Below are 13,582 nucleotides of genomic sequence, written 5' to 3'. Positions count from 1 at the left end.
TTTACTCTACATTTAGTATTAGTTCATTATTTGGTCTTTTCCTTCTATGAAATTAGTTGGACTAGATTATTGTCCATGAAGTCTTATGGGGAAATGCATGACTAAACTGTAGGGCAGCTCAACATTATTAATTAATGGCTAGTTTTTAAATAAAACCTCCTTGGTAACTTGTATAGCTTGTTTTAAACCCCAGGAGTTCATCACATCACAGAAGATTTTAGTGGGAAATAAATACCCATCCAGCTTTGCCATCCTTGTATTTTCCCCCTGTCAAACAGCTTTCCAATCTGTACTGGTAAGACTCCCTTTTCTCAGGAAGTTGTACTAATAATTTTCCAAAAATATTAGCAGGGGATCCATAGCAACTGTTGATACGACTCAAAACCATTAAGAGCGATCCTAGCAACCTTCTGTTAAGAAATACTGTATACAGCCTCCCCCACTCAGCAAAATCCCACAATATGGCAAGAAAGATTTGTATGTCTAAGAATAGCTACCTACACACATTTTTCAAACTGAGCCGTAATGATTTAAATCCTCCCTATCACATTTGCAGCAAAATGTGCCTCTACAACACTGTATCAATGTGTTCTGTTCAGAGTTTTGACTCTTCCTCCTTTTTTAAATCACACTGTTAACATCCCTGACATTTTAGAAATAATGTTTATTGATTTTTCTGTTAACACTGCTATAAATTAAGTGATGTAATGGACAGGATTACTAAGGTACTACAAAGAATGTGTTCTCCGGATTCCTAACTCCTGGTTGAAAAAGACTCTGGATTAAGTCAGAAATAGGTGCAGCTCTGTGCAGTGATTTCCGTAGTTTCGGTTTGGTTCACTACTTTTGGATGACAGAAAGGACATATTAAAACTACCTGCTAAGTATCAAATGACAGAAGGAAAACACCTTGTTTAGATGAAACTGAGAAATGAATGGAAGACAAAAAACAAATGCAAAATTAGGATACAGTCAGTATCAGAAAAGTCTGAGTTACTTCATCTGCAGCAACAATGAATTACTAAACCAGGAAAATGCTGATTTTTTGTTGGCAAATCCAGAACCAAGGTGTCACAGAGGAAATGTGTCCCCTCCCATGGCTGGGAGCACTTTGGTAGCAGAAGTAATTGCATCTGAACAGCACTGGTTAAAAAGGAGTGGGGGATGTATGGACACATGTGCTCCTCAGCTCCCAGAGTCCTTTGGAATCCTGACTCACAGATCAATTTTTTAGGCTATTTCTGCAGGATCTTCAAGTCACCAAGTTTTGTTCTTGTTTTATGGGGTAGTTTTTCAACCCTTGAGCCTCCTGTAATAATGCAATTCGATTTCTACCCTTGGAAATGTTTGATTTTACATTCCATCATCACCAAGCATTGATTAAGCCTTAGCACATACACTTGATTGTGTTTACGACTTTGTTTCCTCAGGGGAAGGTCAGGCTTTATGACAACACCACTCTGTTAAAAACAAAATTGTTGGTGATGCTACTGACTGTGATCAGCTTCATCCATCAGCCTAAAAAATTCTCTTGCTAGTTTGCTTCCATACAGAAAAAAAATTAATGGACGGCTTGGATTAGCACAAGTAACAGGAATCAAAAATGGACTTGGGCACCTGTGTTCATAGAACTAATTACATTAATACTCAGCTTCATCATAGTCCTAGAACATTTGTCAGAGTGTTGTCTCTCCCCCTGTTGAAGTCCTTCTGCTTTATCTACACTTTTACACTATCCATCAGTGCAAAAGAATGATGAAGCATCAGTAGTGTCTTTACCCTTCTTTTTTTTTTCAATCCCTTATTCCACTATTGTTAAATTTCAGAAGGTGCCTGAGAAAGGAATGGGTCCCAGTTTACCTCCTAATAGGTGATTGTACCCATCAATCCAGCACCATTCCACACACACTGTGGAAAAAAACTGGATGTGAAGGCTACACCAGTGCCCTGGGTCTTGAAAAAGGCACTTCAAAACAGGTGTAGAGCCCTCAGCCACACCAGGATGAAAATTCAGGCCCTGACAATGCCTATCTCACATCCATCCTAACAAAAATAGCCTTTCAGTCTTGTATTTCAAACTCCACAGTGAGGACCCAACACACAGTCTGAAGTTCTGGCTATAACCACAGAGTCACTTTCTGCTGCTTCACATCTCCCACTCATCTTCAGAAAGATTTCCAAAATGATAAAAGGTCAAATGCAGCCTCTACAGATGAATTCAGTATTAGCTATCCATTTGGTTTTTTTAATTCCTGGTTCTTACACCACACACTACCATGTCACAAAATATGTTCACCTTAATATTTGGGAAGATTTCTCCTCATTTGTCTCATTTCTGCTCTCCACTCTCTCTTTTTTTTTTTTTTTAACTTTTTCTCCTGTTCTTGTGGGGTTTTTTTCTCTCAATTTACCTCACTATTTTAGCATTTGACCATGGCACTTTTGGGCTGCTGCCTTCTTCATTGGGACACTACACCTGCTATTTATTGCATTCATTACACACAGAAGGCCCAGTAAGTTTGAGCTGTTTAGATGACACCACTATGTATTTGTGTATAACCAGTACCTTACACACAATTAATATAAATATTATACCTCATACACATAATGTATGTTAATATATTGTTTAAATTACTAATATAAATAACTAACGCTAAAAAACACCCACCAAGTTACAAGTAAACAATTCAGGAGATGGGGCTGCAATATCTGTAATTCCACTTCTGAATCCTAAAAAGAAGCTGAAAATCACAGTTGGCAACGTTTCTGGAAGGCAACAGTAATCCATAAATACTCCTTAATTTTCCTGTCATTGCAGAATTAAGCCACTTCCAGCTCACACAGATCTTACCAGGTGTGCTAAATTGATGTCATTATAAGTCATCAGGAAATACCCACAGAGACCTGTGGCAACATTTGGAAGTTTTGTTAAACAGCTGTGTGTTCTAATTGATTTGTATTATTTAAAACAGCTAAAGCAAGTTATCTCCGGATGTAGAGAAGGGATGACTGAAGACCCCAGGGAGATTTAACTCACAAGAAAGCCAATCACAGGAACTTCATTTGAGCATTTTAAGATTATTACTAGAGGAAGTGCAATTAAATCATCACCATTTATCAATTATCATTATAAAATACTATGCAACCTTATCATGTTAATTTATTTATGAGGAGGTAACTAGTTGACTTCTGCTTTTTGCAGTAATCTAGTCAGGGAAAATATTTCAAGACGCTTTCCCTGGAAATGAGCGTAACTTCCCACCGTAATCAAAAGTAACTATAAAAGATCAAATTTTACCTAAAATTTGCAAATGTCACATATCTCCACTCTCTGGAGCTTGTCTCAGTTCCTGAGATATATTTTATTATAAATGTATTCTACCACAGAGAGCATACACCAAAATATAGTTGTATCAGAAACGTGCACAGGCCTGGCACACACATCTCATAAAATACATGGGAAAAAAGTCCCAAAAAGTCAGTAAGCCTTTCTTTTCCTGGTCTGCCAATCACAGTGTAAATCAGCCCTAGTTAAAAGTTAAGGAACACGTGTAGAACCCTTGGCAAGCTCAATTTTTCTTCCCAGTGGTGGAGTGCTTGTAGCATTTAAAATTTGTATCTCTTTTGGATTAAAATCCTAAACCTTTTTACTCTGCTGCTCATGTGTACTGAGTGCTCAAGCCTGATTTGACGAGTTTGCCCAGTGACTTGCATTATAGGATCTGTCCCTGCAGGCAAAGCCTAACCCACATAACAAAATGGGTCAGCAGAAAAGCAGGGAGGCAAGACAAAACTCGGCGTTTCAACTCAGAACCCTGATTCATTTGAGGGTGAAAAGCAGTCTTTTTCTTGTAGACCTGACTCCTGCTTTGATCTGAGGCTTGAAGGCCAGTTTTTATTATGTTCCATAATCTTCTTATTCAACAGAAAGTCACATTTTGCAGCTGTTAACTTTGCTAATTTCTCCAAAATGTTCTTCCTGCGCTTGCCCTGGACTCAGAGTTCGCTGTACCACCTCAGGAGAGTGTCCCAGAATCAGATTCATCACTCCACATATTTTGCCACCCAAAATTCTTGTTTTTGCAGGAATTTTTGCGTATGTATCCCACAGACACCTCCAGTTATTAAATGCAGGACCATTTTCACTTTACTGTCCCTTAAGAGGCAAAAATAATCCCTGTGTGGGAGTGACCTCATTTTCCTTTTGGCTTGCACAACTCTGATTTCACACATTCCAAACATCCCGTTTATGCTTTATTCTCAGTAGTGTCACATTATTACATTATGTTATTAAAACCTAATTTCCTCGTCTTCATTCACAGCCAAGCCAGGTAATTAATGCTCCATGTGAAAAGTGTGTATTACAAGAAGCTGCCAGCTCACAACTGGAATTCAGACAGGCACAGCAATCACCAGAACACCCATGGCTTGGTAGGTTCTCAGGAAGCTGTTACAAGATAAATAATAGTCTGTGGCTGCAAAAACAAGAACGCTGCTCGTGTTCCCATGGCTCAGCACCATCTACAAACAGGCATCCTGTAATTAAACTTTGTTATTTGAATTAAGGGAGCACCTCTTAGGACTCAGTGGATGTTACATCCTTGTCGTGCTGCTGTGGTAAGAGACCTGAGCGCCTGGAAACAGCTAAAATCAAAAAAAGGGAAGGGAAGGGAAGGGAAGGGAAGGGAAGGGAAGGGAAGGGAAGGGAAGGGAAGGGAAGGGAAGGGAAGGGAAGGGAAGGGAAGGGAAGGGAAGGGAAGGGAAGGGAAGGGAAGGGAAGGGAAGGGAAGGGAAGGGAAGGGAAGGGAAGGGAAGGGAAGGGAAGGGAAGGGAAGGGAAGGGAAGGGAAGGGAAGGGAAGGGAAGGGAAGGGAAGGGAAGGGAAGGGAAGGGAAGGGAAGGGAAGGGAAGGGAAGGGAAGGGAAGGGAAGGGAAGGGAAGGGAAGGGAAGGGAAGGGAAGGGAAGGGAAGGGAAGGGAAGGGAAGGGAAGGGAAGGGAAGGGAAGGGAAGGGAAGGGAAGGGAAGGGAAGGGAAGGGAAGGGAAGGGAAGGGAAGGGAAGGGAAGGGAAGGGAAGGGAAGGGAAGGGAAGGGAAGGGAATGGCACGACACACTGGTATCTTGGTCTGATGGGAAAAAACCTCACTGAAGAGTCTCAGTTCTTTGTCAGATTTGCATGTGAGACCTGGAGCAAAGGGAAGACACCAGAGCAGGCAGCTCAGCTCTGAGCCATGTGTCATATTAGACAGCAACAACTTATTTTTTGTTGAGAGACGAATTTTCCCTCACTCGATCCTGAGGCTTGCAAATCTATTTAAAACCAAAAATTACATACAGTCTTTTTTGGTAATTTGATTACCAGACAATTCGTGAAATGTTACACTGATATATAAGTAAGTCTGCTTTTGTATTTACCCAAATTCACAATTACTCAGAAACTGCCTGAATTTTTGAGGACTGGCTTTGGAAAAGTATTTAAAATGTGAGATACTGTCAAAGCAAGCCTTAAATGGTGAACACTTACACATCTTTCAAAATCCAGGACTGAAGCAATTGCTGGTAAATGGCTCAGCATGACATGAGATAGACATATACATTTGTTTATTATTTTTAATTTTTTTTCCTTGTGTCCAAGAGAGGAATAAGGCCACTGAGGATTCAGGCATGTATTGCATTCCCCAATTTCATGAAGAACCAGAGGATTCTCACCTGCTGTGTAATAGTGTCCCAGGGCCCCTCCTGCAGACGAGCCTGGTAGGATGCATGAACACTTTCCCATATTTCATCCAGAGTTAAAGGCCTTCCATCTGTGAGTGGGCAGAAACAACCACCTTCAGCCAAAGCTCATAAGCATGCTATATCTTTAATACAAAACAGCAAAATTAATACTGAAAATTGTTCAAATCCCGACTGAAGGTGCACACAGAACTACCCTAAATTCCCTGCTCAGTTTTCTTCTCTGCCACCTGAGAGTAACAGCTCAGTGTTCTGATTGTAAGGTGTGAAGTGTAACTAGTTTTGTAAAGTTTGGATAAGATGCATTTAAAACCACAAAACAACATCATGAAGAGTCACCTAGTGTAAAGGTAAGCAATTCAGAGTGAGAGAGTGGAGAAAATCTAAGGAACAAAACTCTGCAGATAAAACTACTGCATTTTGGTCTGTCCATAATGCTTTCTTGAGCTGCATTTATACAGCATTGTTGCATCAGGTTTTTAGCTGTGATGCTAGAGTTATGCCAAGACATTAGTGTCAACCACTTAGAAAATAAGCATGTCTATTTTTAATGAATATCTGTTTATGGCAAACAGGGTATTTCAATACACTTTGAATAAGTAGCTTCATCTTGGCATTTATCAGGTGTCAGAAACCATCATCCTCTGATAATTAGTTTTATTCTACTGACATTTGCATGTCTGTAAAATGAAAAAAATTTATGCACACAATTAACATTTGAATGCCATGTTAAGATACAAGTTCAAACCAGCTGCCTACAGCCTCTGTTTTACTTTCTGCACATATCTATAAAAAAGCACAAAGTTCTGAACTTATATAAGCACCATCTAGCAGAATCATGTAGCAAATAAAGTGTCTGAGGAGGTAACAACATATTAATCAGCTATTCAATGCTATCCTCATGAAGATGAGACTTGTTAGACCATCACACCCGCTGTCTTGCGATGACAGATACCAGAGCTGTGCTGGAGACAGTCTAACATTTACAAAGAAATTTGCTACAGCAGCATAAATTTACTTTAGAAGGATGTGTTTGCACTCACATCACCAGTGTGCAGGTAACATGAAATCCCATGCATGCCTGCAATTATGTTCTGAACAGAGGAAGTCCAAGTGTAGAATCTACAGTTACAGATGTTCTAGTGCAACATCTGATTTGCCACTCCAGATTGTGCTCTGTACACCTTTCCCTGAGAATTTTCACAGTAATACTTGAGCAAATTCACGTACACGTGGAATGGATTACTCTGACTCTGTTAATCCCGTTTATAGAAATGATCAGATGTTACTGAAGTATTAGCCATGTTATAGTTAAAAATGAGTTTTGTCTTTACCTCATGGTGAATTCATTCTATTCAGGAGTTCCCAGATTTGCTCGCAACATAGGTGTGTATTCTTTGGGCACTCCTACCCCCTTTTTCCAGCAGTCTGACATGTTTAGCAGCCCTGTTACATATTCTTGCAACCCACTGAGACCTCAAACATCCAGCTGGTGTGACAGAGCAGTCACTAATTGTTGCTGCTGGCAACAAGAGCCCACTGTGGCACCTGCTGAGCCAAGCAGCCTCTTGCCTTTGTGCCTCTTTTTTCCCTAGATGGAGCTGAACTGGGAAGTTCAGCCAGAAAGAGAAGGAAACAGCAAGGAAACAAGCCAAGAGAAAGGGCAGGAGAGGAAGGTGAAGGCTCCAGATTCACCCGTCAATGCATTTATTTACCCACCATCCACCCACAAGGACACAGCTTGCCGTGTGTCCCAAGGCTTATCCCAAGTCCAGATGGTTTCGTTTTATTATTTAAACTGTTTTGACTACAACAAACTTTTCTGAGAAAACCCTAACTGGACAGTCAAGAAGCCTTAACTCAGTCATGCCATCACAAATAAGAAATAGTTAAAAGGCAGAAGGTTGAGTGCCCTCTCACAGCAGCAAGGTGAGGCTGTCAGACCACACAGGAGCTGCAGCTCTCAGCTGGCACTTTAATTTCTGCAAAGAGCATAAATCCTTTAGGCAGAGAAGATTCCATATTTATTTTCAGAGAAAATTTTCAGGGTTCCCAAGTTGCTGTATTTTCTTGATGTTTAGTGAGGGCTTTTAGTAATTTCTGAGATTCCCAATTAAAAGCTTTTAACAATTTCTAAAATTTTCAGTTAAAGGTTATCATTTGGGTGAAATGGTGCACAAATTGTTTGAGGCTTCATTCTGATGTATTTTATAAAGAAACAATCTTAACAAACCACTGCCAAAGGAGGAAAAAACACTCTTACAAGCTTAAGATAATATATGATCATAGAAATTATTCTATTTCAGTTATGTCCAAAGCCACAATAAAACCAGTTCTTCCAGGATATGGTCTTTAGAGCAGCTGTGTTGCTGAGAAAGAACATAGTGCTTACATGTTTTTGAGCTCAGAAAGTAAATCTGTATTCTGGAAAGCACTTCAGTCAGGCCCAGTGTGGTTGTGAATACAGAAAGTTATGCCTTTAGGGTTGGAGGAAGTTGCCCTATCTCAGAAGCTGCCTCTCCCTAACCATGATTAGCATGGTTTTTATTGGCAGGGATTTAGCTGTCACTGAGCTGAGAGTATTTTGAGCAGGTCAGACTGAAAACCCCATTCCTTCTCTCTTCTCCAGAGGAGTGAGGGTGCAGTCCTTGTTGACTCCCATTAGTCCTGCTCTTTCTTCTCAGTGTTTAGCCACCTTTTGTGCTGCTTCCTCTGCCTTTGCAGGAAAAAGGAGAAGTGTGAGATGAGCCACTATTTTCTTTACACACAGGGTGATTCCTGAATGGTGCCTGTGCTCACCTGTGGCTGTGCTGCTGATACCTCACTGTGGGTTTTCTAATGTATGGCAAGAGGGTTTTGAATGCCTAGCTTCAGATGGGGATGGTTCAAGAAATGACCAAAGCTCCTTGACATCTTGAAGACTAAGAGAAGAGGAAAATACCCTGCTGATTAAAGAAAGCTTACTGGACCTAGCTCAGCCCATCTGGCTGATGCCAGCACTGAAGGGGAAGGATAATTGCCTATACCATCTGTCTCCAAGAGGGCTAATTGCTGACATCAGATATCAGCAGGGGTTCATGCATTTCTTCAACTACCTATTTGGTAGTCTCAGAAGCCAGAGAAAGAAAGAAGGGCTCCGTTTCCAGAAGGTATGGCAGGCACAGGGCTGATTTGGGAGAAATGAGCCTCTGCCCTGAGCTCCTGACACTGACTGTGACTTCAGCAGGTCTGAAATTAGGAATATATGCCACGTGGAAAGTATCATGAGGCAGTGAAAAATGTTTCTTATGTATATACACACTGCCTAAAAATATCTTCTTGTACCCTATAATGTTCCCAAACACCTTTCCAGACTCATCACACTTAATCACTGTTTTCAACTGAAGTATTTGTTCTTGCACAGAACAAGATCTTCCCTGTAAATCTATCCCCTGAAACTACAAAAAGTTTAGATGTCTCTCAAAATGTTTTAGTTCTTTTGCAATTAAAATTTCAAACCTTACCTTACACCACCTTACGTATCAAACTTCATCTCGCAAACAACAAAAAAATGGTCTAAAGATGAGCTCAAGAAAGTAAGTTATTTCATGCAATTTAGACAGCAGCAAGGACAAGCATACAATGCAACTTTTCTCTTTCTGCAGGAAGAAGTCATCTGTAATGACTTAACATAACTGCTAGCAGAGGACTGAAAACTGGATGTCTTCACTGACATAAGCTCCTGAGGATCCCAACCGAGCTGGAGATCACAGGAGAAATCTCCCAGCAACTCTACGGGGACCCTTTTTCCTAGGAGGGACTGAGAGACCAGGTAAATGGAAGCAGGACTCACATGCAGCAGGAGAAAGGCAGGATTTCATTGATTTCCTTATTCCAGAGAAGTTTGTGAAGAGTCTGCTGGAGTGCAGATTTGGACAGGCTGGCATCAGCTGCTGTCATACAAAGGGAGGAAGTGAACACTGCAAAAGCCCTCAGCCGGGCTGAACAGAGGAATTATTGTTTCCCAGGTGTGGTGGGCATTGCAGACACTGCCAGGGAGGAAGCAGAGCTCTGAATTCCAGCTCCGTGCCCTGTGCTGGGGAAGGCAAGACGGGGCAGGGCTGTGGAAACACTGGGAGGATTACAGCTCACCTCCACCTCCCGCAGCCAGCTCTAATTAACACCAGGATCAGTATGGACAGGATCCCAGGGAAACCAGGAACAGCTCAGAGCAGACTTGTGAGGAACCGATCCTGCTACAGAGTCCACAAATAATGGTAGGAATTTAGACTGGGAAATTGAGGTAGGTCTCGGGGAGATTGTTCCTTGATTAGCTCAGGTGAGGAATGCAGTGAGTATTGCTGGTTGTCTGTGAAACAAAGTGAGGAGCCCATCACATGAAGACTATTGCCTCAAAGGGAAAAAACTCAGGGCATTACCTAGAGCTTTCCTCACACCAGGTTTTGGGCAAGTCAAAGGATACTCTGCTCAGGTATTGAAAGTGATTGTGAGCCTGTGCCAGCTGCACACTTCCAAAAATCTCACTTTGGGACCTTCAGACAGCACAGCACAGGCAGGCCAACAGCGTGCAGGGAAGACAAGATTCTTCATTCTCAAAAGTGAGCTTCCCATAATTAAAATCAGAGAATACTAGCTGGAAACATTGTAGGTAACACACTTACTGCCAGTATTTTGTATCCTGCTCCCTTCAAGAGTCAGATACTGATAAATTTAAAAGAGAATGTAAAATGCTGAAGAGAACCCAGGTGACCTTCAGAAGCATCTAAAAAAAGCCCTTGTTTTCCATTGTGAAAGGCTCCCAAGAAGTGTTTTAAGAGATAATTGTACTTGTAGGAACAATTACAGTTCTGTACTGCAAGGGGAGCTGTTGGCACATAATACCATGATTGTGCATTAGATCATCCACTGGCTCCTGTAATATCCACTTCCAGCTATAAGGAGTCATGTTTCAACACCTCCGATTCCCTGGTGCTGACAAGCTAAACAACTTGTTTTGTCTCTGTGAGCTCTTCTCTGGTGATTAACTGCTTATGGTGAATACTAATTATATGAAAGTACAGTACAGTAGAGATAGTGTCCTACTTCCTCTACCTGCAGCGTCTCCGTCCTCTTCTGTAGAGACACTGCACTATAAATTCAGCAAAAACCAAAGAGGATGACATTTTTCAAGTCCACAAATAGGCTAACTCGTCTCTCACAGCAAAACTACCTTTATCCTCCTGTCTGCACAATAAGTTCAAAGGCAAAACACTGCACGTTTGTAAATGCCTGCAATAATGCTGGAAATAAATTTGCAGCAGGATGTGTGCAAATGAGTTCTGTTGGTGGGAAAGGCAGAGCAATGTCCCCAATTCCCCATGTCCCACTCTGAAAATTTACCCCAAATTATCCATTCCTGAAACTGCACCTCAGACTAAAATATTTCCACCAGGGAGCCTATGAGAATTTGTTCTTCAATTTTGAATCTGAAGTGCTTTTCGAAACGCTAACACTGCAAAATTAGAAACCATTAAACAATATAACGCAGAGAGTGATTAAATCTACCAAACACATTCAAAGCAGCTTAAGCTACTTTTTAATTAAACAGGAAAAGATATCACTGGCAACATTCAGACATCTTTATCTAGATAAAGTTAAGATATTATTCAAAACACAAAAGATGCTGATCATAGAAACATTTAGGTTGGAAAAGAGCTCTAAGATGATCAAGTCCAAGCCTTAACCCAGCACAGCCACGCTCACCACTAAACCTCATCTCCAAGTTCCATAAGCTGGTCCTGCTGGCCACAGCACTGCAGGGACAAGCCAGGTGCCACTGGAGCACAGGTACACAGGCTTTGGGCAGCACGGAACAGAGCACAGCCAGTGCTGCAGTGTGATCACTCCGTGCCTGCTGATTAAATGAGTGACACCAGCAGTGGCCTCCGTGGGAGGCTGAGGGTTCCTCCTTCCTCCCCTGACAGGATTGGGGGCTGAAATCACAGTGGCCGCAGCCACGGAGCAATGGGTAACAAGATGTACGTACCAGGGAGGAGACAGGATCAGCTACTGTTTCAAGAGGCAGCTTTAATACCAAAAAAAAGTCAGTACCATATTGGTATTATTTTATTTTCCCTTAAGCAGCAAATTTAAACAGAAAACGGCATACATTTTTAAAGATACATTTAGACCCCAGCCTTGTGGCTCAAATTGGGGCTCCAAAGAAACAGAGAGAGCTCTGCTGAAGCACTGTGGCTATGTCCACTGATTGCCCAGCCCAGCTTAAACCTGCAGCACTAAGTTTTTGCAGTCATTTCAAGAAAAGAACAAGAAAAATGACCGGCAGTTTCAGTAAACCACAGGCAAGATGCCAGGAGCCAAAGATCAGCCTCCCTCAGGCTGAGATGGTATCATCTCCTCCACGGTCCTGGAGCTCTGAGTCCAGAGCATTGCAAAATTCACTGGTGAGCAGCCTCATCTCTTAGTTTCTTATTACATCTGCTCCTCAACTTAATATAAAATCTCTGTTTTCAGCATCTATTGCACCCAACACATTGAATCCACAATGGCCTTACCCAAAAAGCATGCTCTGAAATACAGCACAGGCACTTGGTAGCTGCTGGAGTACAGCACATGGTACTCATAGCGAACCACTTCTTCTGTGCTGCCAACTCCAGTGGCCTGAGAATCATCCAAAGGCTCCTGAAACGACAAATGACCACAGCCATACATCAACTTCTGTATGTGTACTGAGGGAAATTGTCATAAATTCAGTAAGTGCACAGAACAGAAATAATGGCAACCACCCCTTCCACGGCACTACTCATGCAAACTCCCAAAGGAACTTTTCAACACTAGCAAGAAAATCAGGGAAATCCAAAACCTACAGAAACATCTTACACACTTACTTCCACAAACTGTGAACTATTTGCAAGCCTTTCCAGAACTGAGGTCTTTCTAAGCTGTACCAAGGCTCTCTAAAAGCTTCATAGCACAGCAACTGGCACAATAAGGGGATTACAGCTGTACCTCTCCTCATTACATTCAGTATAGACCATTTTAGAAGTGTCTCCTTAAATAATCTGGTTTTGCTTGCCAAAAGACAAATCAAATGCATCCACCAAAAATCCTCTGATCTTTACAGGCTTTTTGCCAGTTGTTTTTGCTAATAATTTAAAATACATAACATAATTATAGTAACATAAAATGCAATTATAAAACTGAGAGGTTTTTTTTTCCTGTTAGTGTATATTCCAGGTGTAAAGTACTAAAGTTTATGGTAGATTTGAAACAAATCAAAATAAATGAAAGTAACTGCATTGAGATATACCCCAGCTGCAGCACAAATTTCATAACATTTCAGATTAATATTCCAACAGTGCTAAGCACCCAGTTGTTTGGACTTTTCTAAAAGCTGTCATAACTCAAACGTCTCTGAAAATGGAACCATTAAATTAATACTGCCATTAGGATTAAATGTAAGAATAAACTTTCCAAGAAGACACTCAGGGTGTGGACTTATTCAGTGCTCAAACCCCCAAATTTACATGCATGAACTAAGCAACCATAATGCCCCACAGGTTGGGTGTGCATTTCACAACTTGGCTACTGCCAAGCAACTCTGAATATTGGCTTATGGTATCTGTCCAAGCAAAATAGAAAACGACTGAGCAGAAAAGAAGAACCAGCATCCTCTGAACACTATGTTCATATAACACACAAGAAATTTAGAACTATTTTGCATTTTTATGTCATATCCATAGTCAAATCAGCAATGGATTAATCAATATATGAAGATATATAGAAACTGATAAACTATAACAGTAATGACACCCAAGATATTTTCAAGTTTTTGTCTGATGTGACTCT

The 13,582-nt window shown here is 41.1% G+C and overlaps 1 protein-coding gene across 1 annotated transcript in view; it reads right to left on the bottom strand.

Moving 5' to 3' along the window:
• The window catches only part of ATG10 (autophagy related 10), a gene marked incomplete at its 3' end in the record, with an annotated part of 64,373 nt that overhangs the window by 14,048 nt on the left and 36,743 nt on the right, over positions 1 to 13,582 (bottom strand). The window contains exons 4-5 of the mRNA XM_082301130.1: positions 12,289 to 12,415; positions 5,708 to 5,805 (exon numbers count right to left, since the gene is read on the bottom strand). Coding sequence (XP_082157256.1) covers positions 5,708 to 5,805; positions 12,289 to 12,415 — 225 coding nt within the window. The remainder of the gene's footprint in view (positions 1 to 5,707; positions 5,806 to 12,288; positions 12,416 to 13,582) is intronic.

The sequence above is a fragment of the Coloeus monedula genome, assembly GCF_965178545.1.
Source record: "Coloeus monedula genome assembly, chromosome: Z".
NCBI lineage: Eukaryota > Metazoa > Chordata > Aves > Passeriformes > Corvidae > Coloeus > Coloeus monedula.
Note: the sequence above shows the minus strand (reverse complement) of the source record. Positions and strands in the feature narration are given on the sequence as shown.